A 17,124-nucleotide genomic window follows, 5' to 3' on the forward strand; every position below is an offset into this window, starting at 1 on the left:
ACAAATTAAGAAAAAATTGCAATTTTTTTTTAATATCTTATAATACTAATAATAGTCATTTGTACAAAAATTTATATAAATATAAAAACATTTTTAATGTTAATTACAATACTACCAAACGCAAATGTGACAAGCTTAGGGAAGCCGTATTACTGTTATTTTATTACACAAAATAAAACATCAATTTAAAAAATCAACTTTAAATGGAATACAAATTTACCCAATATAACCTTACTCTACACCATGTTGGAACCGGTCTGTTAATATTATAACCGAAACCATAAAAAGTCGATTTCGGTTTAATGGCGGTTCCGGTTCCGAACCGGTGGTAAACCGGTTAGGCATGTCTATATAATAATACGTTGAAATGAAGAACGGACTCAGAGTGAGAAAGAGAGGGATGAGAAAGCGAGATGAGGGCGAGAGGCGATGATGTAGATTTAGGGTTTCCGAATCTATCAATCCATCCATCACTTCTCTCGCCCTATGATTTCTCCTCCACTCCCACTCTCGTCTTCTGCTCTTTTCGAGCTTTCGAATCACAGATTCAGATCCAGATTGAGCAAAGCTTATTTATTTATTTATTTATTTTTATTTTATTCGAGGACATGGACAGACTGACTGACCTCAAGCTCACTTGGTAAAGGTAATGGCGCCGAGGCGAGGCTGTGATGATAATTTTTCTCTAAGCTTTCTCCACGGTGAAGGAGAGGATGGTAACCCGGCCCGTATCTTGGCGGGGCGACCCGGATGGCTTGCATTTTCAGCAACCGGTGGTTTCGCAGCCATGGCGGGCCGGATCTTCCCTTTACCCGACCAATACCAAATCTGAGCCTCACATTTTTATTGTTTTTATATTTTTATTTTTGCAAAACCCTAATTTTACAGAGTCAGGAAATAATAATTTGATTTTCTTCTTTTCTTGTTCTGTTTTTCGTATGCAAAGAAGCATTACAAGGGTACAAACATATATGTATATATATTTTTCATAATTATATTGATTTCATTAGTGTAGATGGGTGAAATAGATCAAAGTCCAATAATTTGATGAAAAATTTTCGGATCCGAAGAAGAATTGGAGTAAGATATACATATATATATATATATTCATATAATTATATTGATTTTAGCTCAACCGTTGCAGTATATCCAAGAAGAATAAATTCCAATTAAACGAGTGATTTGATTTATTCCATGCTATGGTTTACAAATATAACTTTCTGGGCAATCCTTACATCATGAGACGAACCATTCCAAGAGTGTAGTTAAAACTCAAACTAGATCATAATGAGCAACAATGGATTTCAGTAATTAGCAATGAGTAACATCACCACCAATAACATAGAATGGATCATAGAAGAACAAGAAAATGATTTTATTTCAAACCAATCTTCCCTTATCAAACAATCTCAGAAACTTCCAATGATTTCATGATAAAGCATAGCAATCCCGAGTAGGTTCTCCCTGATGAACAGGGTCTCGAAATCAACCACGCCTCAACCATGTGGATATTTCATCATTGACTGAACCAATTCAAGATTCACATTCAGAGAAATGTAGATGAATAATAAAATATAAAAGCAAGTCTTAATTTAGATAAATATACAAGGGGCTCAGTGATATTTAACAGCTTATCTATCAAGAATTTTCTGAAGCAGAACTGGCATAAACAGCTGTAAAAACAATCATCACAGCCCAGGAATTTCACACCCAAGTAAAAATTCAACAAGTAAACTTATTAGATGTTTACACTAAAACAGTGGCTCATATCAAGAAATTCAACCATTATCCTGTTTCTTGCTTCGTCGACAAAAAATCTCAGAAGCGCGGATAAGTAATCATAGCCAAAATTGTAAACTAGCCAAGGAATTGTAGATTCCAAAAAAATCAAGATCATTCATATAACAAATTTCGGAGGCAAAACAAATTTGAGAACCAAAAGGATTGGAAGATCATTCAATAATGTCGCCGCCAATTTGACACAGATCAGCCGTGGAAAGAAAGGTACAGTTAGGCAAATCTGCAACACTAGACGACATCGTTTTAGCACGAGCATTGGGGCTTCATTCATCAGATATGAATTCCGAGGAGCCCGGGAGGCTACGTGCAAATCAGCATAAATTCAAAGATCGATCGATCGATACAAGAACAAAATTGGGGATTCTACACCGAAACCCTAAAAAGAAAATCAAACCCTAAATTAAAATTCAGATCTAATAAACCTGAAGTCAAATAAGACTCAGATCTGCGTTAAATCTACCAAATAACAAAATTGAAAGAAACAGAGACGAATGAGGCTCAGATCTGTGTTGAATCTGGCAGATGCCCAAAACCGCCATGGCTGCAAATCCGAGATACTCGGTTGCCACGCCAAGATACGGTCCGGTTACATCTTGCCAGAATCTCCCGCTCCCTTAGAAAATCATCATCACAGCCTTCTCCAAGAACGAGCAAAAGATGAATAATAATAATAATAATAATACTCCGTCCGTCCCATAACAAGAAAGAATGTAATTAGCTAGCAAGTATAAGCATAGCCAGAAGAAGCACATTAGGAAACATGATTCTTGTTAAGGTTGTGGAATCTCAGGGTTCCATAACCATGGAAAAGGCAAGCAAAGCAAGTCAGGGCTGTTAGGGCTTCGAGAGGAAAGTGAAATCACAGACGAACAGAGAGGGGCAACCACCCTTAGAAAATCCCTCTCCGCCGCCTCATTCTGGGAGCAGGAAAAAGAATGGATACCAAACCCAAATTGCTTTCCTGCCCTTTTATAGGTCCACGGACTACCTCGCCATATTTATATATATATATATATATATAATATTTATATTAGCTATAAAACAAATCATATATACTGTTCATCGTATATTTTTTTTTCAAAAATAAAAAATATAGTCAAGAGTCAAGACAGTCTTACACAAGGAAATGGCCAAATTTACAAATGAAGAAGCAGAGTTCCAAAATGCAGAAAGGTAACCAAAAAGCTACGAAAAAAAAAAAACAGTTACGGGAAAGGCTCAGATCTGGAAAACGACGGGCGAAGGGAGGGCAACGCCGCCATGGCTGCGGAATCCGGACTCAAATGATCCGAACCCGCCCCGCCAAGATACGGGTCGCATCATCCCCGCCCGACCCAACTCAGAGACTATCTTATCATCACAGCCATTTTCCCGACGGTAGTACTTAGGAGCGCAGCGTAACACTCAAGCGAACCGAAGAAGAAGAAGAAGAAGAAGAGGAAGACGAAGACGAGGACGGAATCTGCTGATCGATAATTAAGGATTAGATTTGGAACAATGGAATTCCGAAGAGTTGCGTATCTCAACCTATGACTATTTCACAGGTAACTCAAATCACAAATCAAAACACATACAAACACAGCGCGCGCGCAATGGTGCGGCGGCGTAGAGAGGGTTGTTGATGATCGATCGGAATAATTATCCGATGAGATGTCGGGGCATCATGGACAGGCGGAGAGGGGCAACAACCCTTGCAACAACTCCCGCAGAACTCTCCGCTGCGCTGCCTCTGAGACTGAGTTGGGATTTTGGGTGAAGAAGGAAGAACCCTAGCTAGACTTTATATAGACGACGCCGAAGGCCGTTTTGCTTATCGTATTGTACGGTCAAAAAATGTGTAACAAACGTTCTTCAACTTATTAAAAATAGAAAAATAATTAATAATATAATAATAATGATATTTTTTTTATTTAAATAATAACAACAATCTGAATGGAATGTTTCTGTATCCGGATTCCGGTAATGTATTCGAAATGTGTAACTTTATCTCTACATATAAAAATTATAAAAAAATTAATTAATTTTGAATTAATCAAAATGACAAAATTATGTGTTGATTGATTCATAGTGAAAAATAAAAGAGTAAAAATTATTTTTGCTCTTATTTAATATTATATTTTTTTCGTCCCATAAATATAGTCTTGTTGTGTTTGACACAAAATTTAAGGAATATTAATATTATATAGATAGTTGGTAAAAAGTAATAATAAATGATTTTTTTACCCTTGTAAATATATTAGTGTAAAAAGTAGTGAAAATTATGTAATAATAATAAAAAAATAGAGATAGTTTTATGGTGATATGATTATTTATGAAAATGAGACTATTGTTTTGGGATGAACAAAAATAGTAAACAAGACTATTGTATTGAGCGGAGGGAGTAATTATTAATTTTGGTTTTATTCAAAAAAATTTTGTCAATTGTGGTTCCATTCAAACAAAAGTTTATCAATTTTAATCTTAAGATGGTTGATTGGGACTGAACATGACCGTGCTGGATGACTCAGAAGGCGACTGAGCGTCCCAGGTAACCAACACAGCCGTGTTGATTACGTGCACTCGTATTTTGAACACAACCATGTCCTGCTCATGTTCATGTCCATGTTTTAAACACACTTTGTTCTTGCCCATGTTTCTGTCCATATTCTCAACACAGCCATATATTCTAAATCATATTCACGACCTTGTTCTCAACAGAGCCATATATTCTAGACCATGTTCACGACTTTGTTCTCAACATAGCCATGTTTAAGGTCATGTTCACGACCATGTTTTCAATATAATCATATTATAGGTCGTGTTTATTATTATTTTCACTTATTGGTTAAAATTATTTGATATATATATTTATAATTCGACAAAAATATTTTTTTTACAATTATTTCATAATATAAAAAATAATCAAATTTTTAACATTTTTACAAAATAATTGCAAAAGAAATAATAAAAATAATAATATATTAATATATATTTTATTTTGATATTTTTGATATCAAAATAATATTTTAATTTTTTTACTAAAATTTTTAAAATATATATAATGATAAATATTAAAAATATCAAAAAAAAATATATATTAATATACTTATTTTTATATTTTTTTGCAATTATTTTTTTAAAGTATTAAAAATTGATTATTTTTTATATTACGAAATAGTTGTAAAAAATATTTTTGTTGAATTATAAATATATATATTAAAAATAATTTTAACCAAGAAGTGAAAATAATAATAAACACGACCTACAATATGATTATATTGAAAACATAGTCATGAACATAGCCTTAAACATAGTTGTGTTGAGAACAGGTCATGAACATTGCAACATGACTGTGTTGTGAACATGAGCAGAAACATGGCTGTGTTGAGAACATGTGCAGGAAAATGGTTGTGTTCAGAAGTGCAGGGTAATCAACACGGCCGTGTTGGCTACCTGAGACACCCAGTCACCTTCGGAGTCATCCAACATAGCCGTGTTCAGTCCCAATCAACCATTTTGAGACTAAAATTGATAAATTTTCGTTTAAATGATACCAAAATTAATAAAAAAAAATTGAATGTAACCAAAATTGATAATTATGATATTGAATGAGACCGAAAATGATTTTTACTCAAATGTAAAACACAAAACCAACACATTCATAGTTTATTTTTTCATGGAAAATTTATTTTCTTTTATATTAAATATAATTTTTACTATTATTTAGAGCATCTCTAACTAATTGTCCTGTCCTGCATAGTGCACTACGGAGAAAATGGGAACTCAATCGGATAACGTCAATTTCGGGGTGGGTTATTTTGTAATTTCGCTTTTTTAAAGATTTATTTTGCAATTTTTAATATATATATCTCTAATTTGTGTTATTTAAAGTACTGCATTTAATATTTATGTATAAATTCTAATTAATTATTAAAAAAATATTTGTTTTATTTATTTAAAATTTGCATAAAAAAATAAATTGATTTAAATCAGACACAATATATGTTCAAATGCAAATAAAGATTAGAGGATAATAAGTTGATATGAAATTGATAAAAATAATAATACTATATTCTTTGGGTGATAATACAAAAAAGTTAAGTGTTATATTCCCTCCGTCCCAAGAAGAAGTATCAATTTGCTTTTCGCACGTAGTTTTAAAAATATTAGTATTATATTAGGATATAGTAGAAATTACTAAAATAACCTTGTTAGTATGTGTGATACAAAGGTAATGACATTTGTTGTAAGTGTATTTGTGATGTTTGGTAGATAGTACCGTTACTAAAAAAAAAAAAAAAGAAATAAACACTTTGTTATGGGACGGACTAAAATGAAAAAATAGATATATGAGACGGAAAGAGTATATAAATATAAGAATATAGTATACTTTGGAATAATTTTAGTAGTATAAGAATTTGGAATTTGGTAGCGCATGTTTGGTTTTGGACTTTTAAAATATATTTGTTTGTAGGATTTTAATTTGTAATATAATTATGTTGAAGATAATTGATTTGTTTCCAATGTAATGTAATGAGATGGTGTGGTGGTTTGAAAAGAATTTAAATTTGGTATAACTAGATCAAACTCGTAATACTCATTGTGAATTTTATATCAAACAAAGCCAACATTTCAATCTATAAAAATAAAAAGGAATTTTTGTGATTTTTCTACAAAATTTTACATCAATATATATTATATTAAACAATTATTCAAACTATTTAAACTAAAAAATCAAAATCCACAACGGCATTTTATATTTTGTCCAACAGCAACAAATGAATAACCATCAGACCTAGCCAAAAAAACAATCAGCAAAAACAACTAACACCAAAGTCATAATTTACTCCCCTTACTTGAACTTCTATCCCCCGTGCACGGAGCATATGCCAAAATATTATACATCATAATCATGAGGACTTCAGCTCCTCCTCACCAGTATCGACGACGGTCAAATCACGAGGAATGAAGTTTGAAGGAGAGTATACAACGATGTTCATCTAACGTTGTTTTGATTGCAAGTTGCTCATGCACCACTTCACGCAAGAGTTCACGGGTTTAGAAAAGCTGACTCGTCAAGTCCATCGTCAACTCCATCATGGTCAATTCCTGAAAGTCATTATACAAACCTTCCAAGTTTGATTTCGGGGAGAAAATAGCGAAGTAAACAATTTCTTTTTCTGGTTTGGGATGGATTTTGTGATGTGATAACAGCATGGTATTGAACGTTGGGTACGGCGGTTTGCAGATGTCTTTCTTCAGGTTGTCATGAGCAAACTTGACCATCTTTGAAATCACCAAAAAGTCTTTGAAATCACCAGAAAGCCAAGATTCAAATGGTTAGCAAATCTATCGATGGCAAAAAAGAGATTACCCATCTCGGTGCCAATGGAAGAACCATTTGAAATGGGGACCACGTTGTAACCATAAAGGCGAAACAAACATTGAAACTTCATGGTGAGTTGCCTAACTTGCAGACCTCGTCTCTCAAAATTAGTGGCTTTGCGGCCAGACACCATGAGAGTTACATCCGAATTTGATTATATCACAATTTTATAGCGCAATTGCTCAGGATTATCAAAAGGTAGACGTAACAGCCTGTTGATCAACTCTTGGGTACAACTCGATCAATTGTCCAAGGATGTATGTCTTGTCACTATGAAACTTCCACCAAGACAGTTGTAGGAAAGTTAGCATAAAATTCTCTAACAAATTTGGGATAATACCTTGTCAAACTAACAACCCAATAAAAAAGTCCATTTTCCCGTAAGTACTATGTAAGTCCAACGTTAGTGTCTTGGAAACTTGAATACCATTTCGCTGATAAAGCTTTGCAGGTTCAGATCGTCGTATTTATATCGTTTTGCCTCATCATCAAAATGGGTTTCATCCATAGCACATTCTGGAGATATTATCCGAGGAACATCACCATGTATTCGAGACTTCTTCCGTTTAAGCTTTTCTCTCTACAGATTCTTCTTCCGTTCTTTTTTTTATTTTTTTGGAGATTGTGACGACTCAGGAATATCAACTTTAGCTTGTCGTTTGGCCAAGGGGACTGTTGGAACACTGTTATCATCAATATCAGCCGATGATTTATCATGTCGGGAGTATCATGAACCATAACATCTGTAGGTGTAGGGACCTCTGTTTCAGTCTCAACAGGTCCTTGATTTGCATTTGATATTCCAGAGTCGTCACAACCTCCGAAGAAAAAACGGAAAAAGAATCTACAGAAGCTGAGAGAAAAGCTTAAGTGGGAAAAGTTTCGAGAACATAATGATGTTCCTCGAATGATTTCTTCAGAATGTGCTAGGATGAAATCAACTTTGATGATGAGGCAGAACGATATAAATACAACGATTTGGACCTATGAAGTTTATCGGTGACATGATATTCAATAGTCCACAACACACTGACGTTGGATTCACGGAGTACCTACGGAAAAATGACTTTTCCATTGGGCTGTTAGCTTGATGAGGTATTATTCCAAACTTGTTAGAGAATTTTATGCTAATTTGCCTACCTGTCTTGGTAGAAGGTTCACAGTGGTTTCACAAGATATACATCCGTGGATAATTGATCGAGTTAAGCCCAGATTTGATCAACAGGTTGTTACGACTGCCTACTGACAATTCTGAGCAACTGCCATGTAAAATTGTGACAAAATCAAATCGGGATGTAACCCTCATGGTGTCTGGCCGCAAAGCTACTTAAGGAGACGAGGTCCGCAAGTCAGGGACTCACCATGAAGTTTCAGTGCCTGTTTTGGTTACAATGTGTTCCCCACTTCAAATGGTTCCTCAATTGGCACCGAGATAGATAATCTCTTTCCTGCCATTGATAGTTTTGCTAACCATTTGAATTATGGCTTTCTGGTGATTTCAAAAATTGTCGTTTGCTCATGGTAACCTGAAGAAGGACATCCAAAAAATTGCCGTATCCAGCTCTCATTACCTTGCTGGTGTCACATCACAACATCCATCCTCCCATACCAGATGAAGAAATTGTTTACTCCACCCATTTTTCCCCAAAATCAAACCTGGAGGGTCTGCATAATGATTTTCAAGAACCGACCCCGATGGACTTGGCAAGTCTATTTTTTTAAGCCCGCAAACTCCTGCGACAAATGGCGAGTGAGCAACTTGCAATCAAAACAATGTTAGATGAACATTGTCGTATGTTCACTCGTGCCATCAACCACATTCCTCGCGATCTGACCGCTGTCAATGCTGGTGAAAGGAGTTGGAGTCCTCGTAATTATGATGTGCAATGTTTTGGTATCTGCTCCACACAAGAGGAAAGGGATGTGTTAGTAGGGGAGTAGATTATGCCTTTCATTTCTATTTATCTTACAATTATATACATATTTATTAAAAAATAATACATTTAATATTTATTTTCCATTCAACATATTATATTAAATCACTTATTTTAATTGATTAATACACAAAATTCATCAATATATTTAAGCACTTTATTGCTTCAAGTAAAAATTCATGATGAATGATTCACCCAAGACAAACATTCCATTAGAACATCACAGGAAATGAAAAGAAAATACAAATCAAACAGCTAATAACCATCAAACCTTGGGATAAAAAAGTTATGATTTTTGGCAATTTATTTCTATTTAATTACAAATCAAAACACAAATTACAAATTTATTTCTATGTTATGGCCAAAGCCAAATGGAAATAATATCCAAATGCTCAATGATACCTGGAATTGCAAACTTCAAGCTTTCTTGGCATAACTAAAATGATCACATGATCCTGAATTGACCATCGAAGCTTTACGTGTAACTAGGAGATTCGCCGATCATTTCAAATTCTTACAAAATAAACCAGAAACCAATCGAAAACTCAATTAGTTTCGCGACAAATCACACATCCAACTAATCACCGCATACCAAAGAGACATGGCCGCGGACCAAACAAGATCCAAAAGTGTTGTCCCACTTAGTCTCAAATCCTTACAAAGAAAACAACCTAAAGAATGATTGAGAACTCAGTTAGTTTCACTACAGATCACACATCCGGACAATCACCACATAAAAAAGAGACATGGTTGCAAACGAAACAAAATCTGCAGTTAATTGACGATTTATATTATAGATCATCAATCAAATTAGAAAGGAATTCTTTTTCATCGATTATAAAGTTAATCTATATGTCATTCTATAAAACACTACCATTGGCTTCAAAACAAGTCAAATAAATTTTCCATCAAAGAAGATATCTATTCGGCATTTCATCGATTCATTGGCACACCACAACCAATACTTTTTGTGCAACTTTCTCAACAAGAAGCAACAATAACAAAAGACTCGACGAAATCATGTACAAGAACAAACACAATAACAAATATAATGAGCTCAAGAAATTATTATGCAAATCATCTGTTCAGCACAATCCAATAATACCTGCCAAGATCAATTTCAGCTCGAAATGGAAACAATAAACCCTAATTGATCTTAATTCGGCAACATGTGAAAAACAGGGTAAGTAAAATTATACCTGTTGCTGCAAATACTATATGTTCATATAAAAAACTAATTTTTCTTTCGAAATTGAATCTAAATCTTAAAAAGTAAAAATAAAAATGTAAGAATGAACACTAAGAAGATTATAATAAATACAGATGTAGATGACGAAGGTAGAGACTGTTTCTTCAAAAGTTGGGAGTTAAATTGACCTCTAAGTAATTAACCATTAAAACAGACTTCATTGTTCCTTAGAACTATGATAAAATTCTTCCTCGGATAACTGTAAATTCATCCCATAGAAGAACAGGCAGGTTGAAAAATCGGATAGAATTCCTAAAAATGGAGAAACAAAATCTTAATGGGGGAGGAAAAGACAGGAGGGAGGAGGCTCAGATCTTGCAAAAGAACACAGGCAATGGGACGGCGGCGCCGCCATGGCTGCAGAATCCGGTCACAGAGGATCCGGGCTTTCGCCTAGCCAAGATACGGGCCGCGAAATCCCAGCCCGACCCAACTCAAAGAAGAAACCATCATCACAGCCTCAGATTGATCGCACGCGCGTACCGAAACCGGCGGTTCGAACCGAAAGGTAATCATTGCAGAAAAAGGGTATGTTTGGTTTTGAATGAGTTCGTGTATGGATTGAATTGAAATGGATCTCGCAGAATATGTTCGATATCCTTCGAGCTCTTGCCGCCGACGCACAGCGACGCCGGTGAGATCCCGGCGACGGCGCGTCGCGGCGTAGAAGGGTTGTTGATTATTGGCGCAACGAAATTCATTGGCAGGCGGAGAGGGGCAACAACCCTTCGAAAAATTCCCGCAGAACTCTCCGCTGCGCTGCCTCTGAGTTGGGATTTGGGGAAAATTGAAGAACCCTAGCAAGCATTAAGTAGACGACGATCAAGGGCATTCTGGTCATAAAAAATGTACGGTCATAAAATTGAGAATTGTTGTAGATGAAGATGCGTTTGATTTTTTAAACTACAGAAAATTGATATTTTATTTAAATAAGAAATAAATCAAATTATAGAAATGTTTTGGACTGCGCTACTGAATAATGAATTATATTGGAGACTGTCTATTGGGCCTAAAAATTAAAATAGGCCCAAGTAATTCTGGCCCACCATGGCCCAACAATTCTGAGAACATCCCACTTTGCCAAATTGAAAAGCTCAGTAATTCCTCATCTAGGCGGACAATAAATGGTCCAAATATTTTTTTTATCCGTTCCTTGGATGTAAGTCAATTTCTAGGGTTCTTTTATGGCCTTTTTTTTTTTTTTTTTTTTTGAAATGATTGATTTCTGCGAAGTTCTAAGAGTTGGACAATTCCTTCTTCTATAACCGTGTTCAAATTTGTCAATTTCGAGGATTTTTAGATTTTATGTTTTGTTCATTCGTTACATTTGATTTTTGTCGATTGATATCCACGTCCTTTTGGGCATTTTTCTGTTCATCCCTGCCGTTGAAATTTAACTCAGAATTTATCAATTCCTGTGAAGTATTGGTGTGTTTGTCGAGGACTTTGGATTTTGAGTGTGGGATTTGAATAGCAAAAATTTTGAATTTGAATAGTTGTATAATATGATATAAATAGATGTTGATGTTATATTTTGAATGTAAAATTGATTTATAGTATAATATAAAAAATAAAAAATAAGTGTTCTGATTTGATATTTTTGGAGAAAAAAACTAGATGAATAGTATAAATCCAATCCAATCCCCAAAACAAACACACTTGATTCGCGATCTATGGTGTGTTTTTTCCATTAAAACCTTTGTCCTAACTCAAATCTTTACCCAAAACTTCTTTAATATTTGTGACCTATAATTCGTTGTCTTTCTTCGTTGACAAGAAACACAAAAATCAAATAAAAAGTAAGGCTCAGATATTTTAAACAGCGGTGAAGAGACGGCGGCGCCGCCATGGCTGCAGAACCCGGTCACAGAGGATCCGGGTTCGCCCGGCCAAGATACGGGTCGCATCATCCCCACCGACCCTACCCGGACCATATCATCATCACAGCCTTTGATTTGGGACGAATATATATATATATATATATATGCATACATGCAACAGGTTCTTCCTCTTATTCTTCTTCAGCTCGGCTCGGCTCGTGTAGGAACCGAAAAGAAAAAAAAAAAAAAAAAAATACAGACGCACACCGGACAAGTCCGGTGGCGTAGAAAGGGTTGTTGATAATCGATCGGAAGAATTTTCCGATGAGATGAGGGGCTGGGCATCATTTACAGGCGGAGAGGGGCAACAACCCTTAAAAAAATTCCCGCAGAGCTCTCCGCCGTGCTGCCTCAGAGACCGCCGAGTAGGGATTTGGGGAAGACGATTGAAGACCCTAGAAGGCACTAAATAACAAATACCAAGGGTAATTTGGTCAATTCCAGCGTAAGGGTTTTTTTACAGTATTTTTTTCGGAGACTGCATTAGGTTCGTTTGTTATTTCTGATAATCTAAAGACTAAAAATATAGAGCTCTTGTAGCTCAGTTGGTTAGAGCACCCGTTTAGTAAGCGGGAGGTCTTGAGTTCGACTCTCAACAAGAGCAGTTTCTTTTTTTTTTGCATCAAACAGTGGTTTTGGAGAGACAAAACTTCCAGATTTAGTTGAGTTTCCGCTCTTAAGAAGACCATTTTTCACTTTTTACCATTTTGCATCAATCTTAAACCTAATAGAGTTTTTAGAGACAAGGATTCTGAGGTCGAATTCACACGGGCTCAACGGATGATTTAACATTAGAGTTTTCAGAGACAAGAATCCGAGGTCGAATTCACACGGGCTCAACAGATGATTGAATCGTGTTCGACTCTCAACAAGGATCATTTTTTCTCTTTTACCATTTTGCATCAATGTGAAAGCTACAAAGAGTTTTCCGAGACACAAGAATTCGAAAATGAATTCATGGGGCCAAGAGATCATCAATAAACTCGAGAAACAATTAAGCAGCATGAGTTGCATCAATCTCAAGGCTACAAGAGTTTCAGAGAGACAAGAATTCGAGAAGGAATTCATGGGTTCAAGAGATCATCAAGAAACCCGAGAAAAAATTAAACAACATGGCGACAAGAAGCGCCTAATATTCAATCCCACCAATTTGTTTCTATTATAGACCAAAAATAAATCATATTCCCGCGCTTTAGTTCAAACATGCAAAGGGCATACAAGAACTAGTGTAGTGGCTTCAAAGTTCAAAGAGAGATGAACCCTTGTGGATCAGACGCCACAAAATTCAACCACTGTAATCAAATTCAATGTTTATACTAACAGTAATATCACACTCAAATTAACAAACTTCCGAGCAACCAACGATGCCAATCTACCTATAATAATCACCTCTAGACAAAACATAAATATCAATAGCAAGTAAAGATTCACAAATTTATTAACAACCAATGCAAAATAGTTCTATAGTTACGAGCAATATCAGTGTATCAAACATCAAAGCACATTATAGATAAGCATAACGACAATGAGTAGACTCAATACAAACAGTAGGAGAATCAAATCACCTCACAAGCACCATTTCATCAGTTTCGACCCAAAGGCAACGACCTACAAGCAAACGTTTCCTTGAAATCAGATTTCTTCGAGGATGTGAAAATCGACGCATAGATTTCCTTTGTTGCATTTGCCGGAGCTACAACAGCCGCCTTTAACTTCTTGCTCGATCCGTTGGCACTAGTTTTGACTCCATTCCCCTCAATCCCATGTTTTGTACCGGTTAGCCGTGCAACTTCTTCTCCATTGGCATCACCATTCTTAACCTTCTTCGACCTCTTGCCATTATCTTTAGCCTTCAATTTCTCCTCCTTCATCTTCTCCCACAGCTCCTTAACTTCATCCTCGCTCCCGTTAATCACCATTTTATCACTCTCGACAAATTCCTTGTGACAAACCAAGCAAGTGGACGACTTAATCTCCTTAAAGCCCTTAGCACTCAATACATGCCCGCAGGTTTTGATCATGAAGAACTTATTTTTTCCGTTGAACTCCAATCCGGTTATCGGGCACTGGAATCTCACATCAGCAACCTTCTTATCTCCGGGAATCTCCGACAGTTCCACCGGAATCATATCCTTCAATCCCTTGATGTACCCAAACGCCTTGGGAAGATTTTTTTTCAGCAAAGCTTCAACCAGAGCCTCCTTATTGAACAAATTCCCCAATTTATCGCTAACCACTGGATGCCTCAACGGCTCATTGGAAAGGCTACAATTGATGCATTTGGAGAGGCGCATTTCATTCGGATCGACCTTGTCCGGCTTCTTCTCCGCGTACATATTCAAATAACAGTCCCGTGACTCCGCCCCTGTAGCGCCTCCATCGCCGCCGCCTCCGAGGAGGCGGACGTGGAGAGTGAGGGTGGAGAGAGGAGCGATCGATGGATTCCGGAAGAGCGAGGTGGAGTCCGGTAGAAGCTTGCCATTAAGCGTGAAGAAAACGGAACTCTCTGGAATCGGAGAAGCCGAGGAACAAATCGAAGATTTCAGGCTGCGGAGGGTGAAACTAGGGTTAGGGTTTGGGAAAATTATGGCACGGGGAGGGAGTTGGAGATCGGGCGATTGAACGAAAATCTGGAAATTCCGAGAATTAGGCTTCATGTTTGTTGACGTTGACTGACCAGAGAGCTGGATTTCCGGCGAGACGAAGAAGAGAGATGGCGGAGACGAACAGCGCTTTAAGATCGGCGGAGAGTCTCGTAGATGGAGGTGATGACGAGACGCCTCCTGAAATAATAGATAACCGACTTATATTTAGACCCGACCCGAATGGCTAGTTATATGGACCGAATCGGGTCTTGAAGTCTCGGGCTAACCCGTTAAATATATATTTAATATTTACTTTTTTGTTTCAAAAAATCTTATTCAAATGTTTTCATGGTGTTTGTTTGGGGGTTTTGATTTTGGGTTGGAATTTGAATAATAAAAATTTTGAATTTGAATAATTGTATAATGTGATATAAATGGGTGTTGATGTGATGTTTAAATTTAAAATTGATTTTTAGTATAATATAAAAAAAAAAAAATAAATGTTTGATTTGATATTTTTGGGGAAAAAAAATTGGATGAATAGTTGGATTTAAATCCAATCCTCCAAACAAACACACTTTATATTGTTAAATGAAGCTAAAATCCAATGAAGCAATAAAACTTGATAAAGGTGTGTTTCCTAATGAGGTTTTAGGGTTTAAAACTTTAAAAACTTTTTATTATACCCAAAAACTTGATAAAGGTGTAATTTACTTCTAATTTTACTATTTAATTTTTTTTTTCTTCCAAAAATATCAAATCAAACATTCAATTTTTATTTATTTTATTATACTAAAATATAATTTTAGTGTCAAAGCATCACATCAGTACATATTTATATCACATCAAACAACTATTTCAATTCAAAGATTCAAAATCAAAACTAAAAACTAAACAAATATGAAGGGGAGTAAATACCCACAAAATGCTTTTCTTGATATTCCTCAATGTCCCGACTATTCATCAAAGTCAAATTCGGAGCATTTTTGGGAATCCTACAACAAGATTGGTTGGTTCTTTGTCTTACACACAAGAGGAACCATCACTTGATTTTTTTAATAATGTCATCAACATCATAGACTGTAAAATGATTCAATCATGATCAAGGAGGGAGAACACAAGAACAAAGCAGATGCAATTAATCACTTCAAATCCTTAAATTCATCAATCCGGAAAAATTCAGTTCACGAGTCAGTCAATTTTCCAAGAAGTTTCTTATACTAATGACGGCACAAAGATGTTCGACTAGCCACTAATGATAAAACCAAATCTTCGAAACGTTAAATGTAATTATATACATATGCAATTGGCTTTACATATCTTTTTAGCTAACTCTTTAGTCTAAATCATAAGATCATTCAAGTGTATTATCTTGAATCAAACCAGAATGTTCCCCAGCATTCTATCACTTGCAGACATTTTAAGATTGTAACAGAAAAAGAATTTAGTATGATAATCTATCTAGCCATTCTAGCCTTCTAGGATTGTAAAAAAAATGAATTTAGTGTAATAAAACTATTTAATCTGGAAAATGGCTGCACTGCAAATTCACGAACTGATTCTAAACAGAGAGGTTGAAGCTGTGAAAAACACAAAACTTTGAATCCATGAACACATAAAAGCTAACATCATAGAAATCAGAAATTCGAATCGAAGAAACAAATGTAAATTTGAATCAAAGCCAGAACACATAAAAGCTAACATCTCAGAGTTCAGCAAACAGAATAACCTTGAAAATTAAAAGTTAAAGACATTCAGGCAGAGAGTATTACTTGAGGCAAAACCCTAGAAATTAACTAACTCACAGACGCCGACGCTATCAGCATCGAAGAATAAACAAATAAACACACAGATCGTTACTTGAAAAAATATATATCCAATTGTACGATTAAACCAACCCTAAAACCTCACAGAAATCGATCAAACAGGAGAAAAAAAAAAAAAATTTGGACCATTTCTCGATTTATGCGTGTCATCCTTGCGCAGGGGCCATGCTAATCTTCTCTGTATCGTTCCAATTTTATCGGATGTCCCCGAAGGGACGAACAGCATTGCTTGTCCGCCATAGAAGAAAGACTACTGAGCTTTTCAATTTGGCAGTGTGGGATGTTGTCAGAATTGTTGGGCCTATAGTGGGCCAGAATTACTTGGGCCTATATTCATTTAAGGCTCAGTAAACGTCCTCAGAATAATTCATTATTTCCTTAGAAAATTTCTGAATTTATTTTTTTTTTTGCACATATATAATTCAACAACTAAAGCTTCAGAGAATAAATAGAATTTATGATTTATTATTATTATTTATTAATTT

At 35.6% G+C, this 17,124-nt stretch overlaps 1 protein-coding gene, 2 long non-coding RNA genes and 6 other non-coding genes across 11 annotated transcripts; 1 reads left to right on the forward strand and 8 right to left on the reverse strand.

The window, feature by feature from the left end:
• Positions 1-1,406: 1,406 nt before the first annotated feature.
• LOC127265114 (small nucleolar RNA Z278) lies at positions 1,407-1,524 on the reverse strand. The gene has a single exon (XR_007841907.1). It is a non-coding gene; the product is annotated as a small nucleolar RNA Z278 (small nucleolar RNA).
• An 81-nt stretch (positions 1,525-1,605) lies between these two features.
• Positions 1,606-1,700, reverse strand: LOC127265113 (small nucleolar RNA Z223). Its single transcript, XR_007841906.1, has one exon. It is a non-coding gene; the product is annotated as a small nucleolar RNA Z223 (small nucleolar RNA).
• Positions 1,701-1,760: 60 nt separating this feature from the next.
• On the reverse strand, positions 1,761-1,847 carry LOC127265116 (small nucleolar RNA U36a). The gene has a single exon (XR_007841909.1). It is a non-coding gene; the product is annotated as a small nucleolar RNA U36a (small nucleolar RNA).
• A 113-nt stretch (positions 1,848-1,960) lies between these two features.
• LOC127265117 (small nucleolar RNA snoR134) lies at positions 1,961-2,110 on the reverse strand. The gene has a single exon (XR_007841910.1). It is a non-coding gene; the product is annotated as a small nucleolar RNA snoR134 (small nucleolar RNA).
• Positions 2,111-2,292: 182 nt separating this feature from the next.
• LOC127265039 (uncharacterized) lies at positions 2,293-3,645 on the reverse strand. Its single transcript, XR_007841876.1, has 2 exons — positions 3,375-3,645; positions 2,293-3,262 (listed from the first exon to the last, which is right to left on the reverse strand). It is a non-coding gene; the product is annotated as an uncharacterized LOC127265039 (long non-coding RNA).
• A 2,725-nt stretch (positions 3,646-6,370) lies between these two features.
• Positions 6,371-12,586, reverse strand: LOC127264794 (uncharacterized). The gene is made up of 2 exons (XR_007841847.1): positions 9,502-12,586; positions 6,371-9,063 (listed from the first exon to the last, which is right to left on the reverse strand). It is a non-coding gene; the product is annotated as an uncharacterized LOC127264794 (long non-coding RNA).
• A 172-nt stretch (positions 12,587-12,758) lies between these two features.
• On the forward strand, positions 12,759-12,832 carry TRNAT-AGU (transfer RNA threonine (anticodon AGU)). The gene has a single exon. It is a non-coding gene; the product is annotated as a tRNA-Thr (tRNA).
• Positions 12,833-13,639: 807 nt separating this feature from the next.
• Positions 13,640-16,914, reverse strand: LOC127264937 (uncharacterized). Of its 3 annotated transcripts, XM_051294542.1 has the most exons (3): positions 16,766-16,858; positions 15,736-15,808; positions 13,640-15,011 (listed from the first exon to the last, which is right to left on the reverse strand). In XM_051294542.1, exons 2-3 carry the CDS (start codon positions 15,775-15,777, stop codon positions 13,812-13,814), a joined length of 1,242 nt encoding a protein of 413 aa, XP_051150499.1. In that variant the 5' UTR covers positions 15,778-15,808; positions 16,766-16,858; the 3' UTR covers positions 13,640-13,811. The 3 variants fall into 3 exon arrangements, with proteins under 3 accessions (XP_051150499.1, XP_051150500.1, XP_051150501.1); XM_051294543.1 differs by lacking the exon at positions 15,736-15,808 and having other exon boundaries at positions 16,766-16,914; XM_051294544.1 differs by having other exon boundaries at positions 15,732-16,877.
• LOC127265118 (U6 spliceosomal RNA) lies at positions 16,754-16,856 on the reverse strand. Its single transcript, XR_007841911.1, has one exon. It is a non-coding gene; the product is annotated as a U6 spliceosomal RNA (small nuclear RNA).
• Positions 16,915-17,124: the final 210 nt, after the last annotated feature.

Source organism: Andrographis paniculata, unplaced genomic scaffold (genome assembly GCF_009805555.1).
Source record: "Andrographis paniculata isolate CXL003 unplaced genomic scaffold, ASM980555v1 Contig71END, whole genome shotgun sequence".
Classification (NCBI taxonomy): Eukaryota; Viridiplantae; Streptophyta; class Magnoliopsida; order Lamiales; family Acanthaceae; genus Andrographis; species Andrographis paniculata.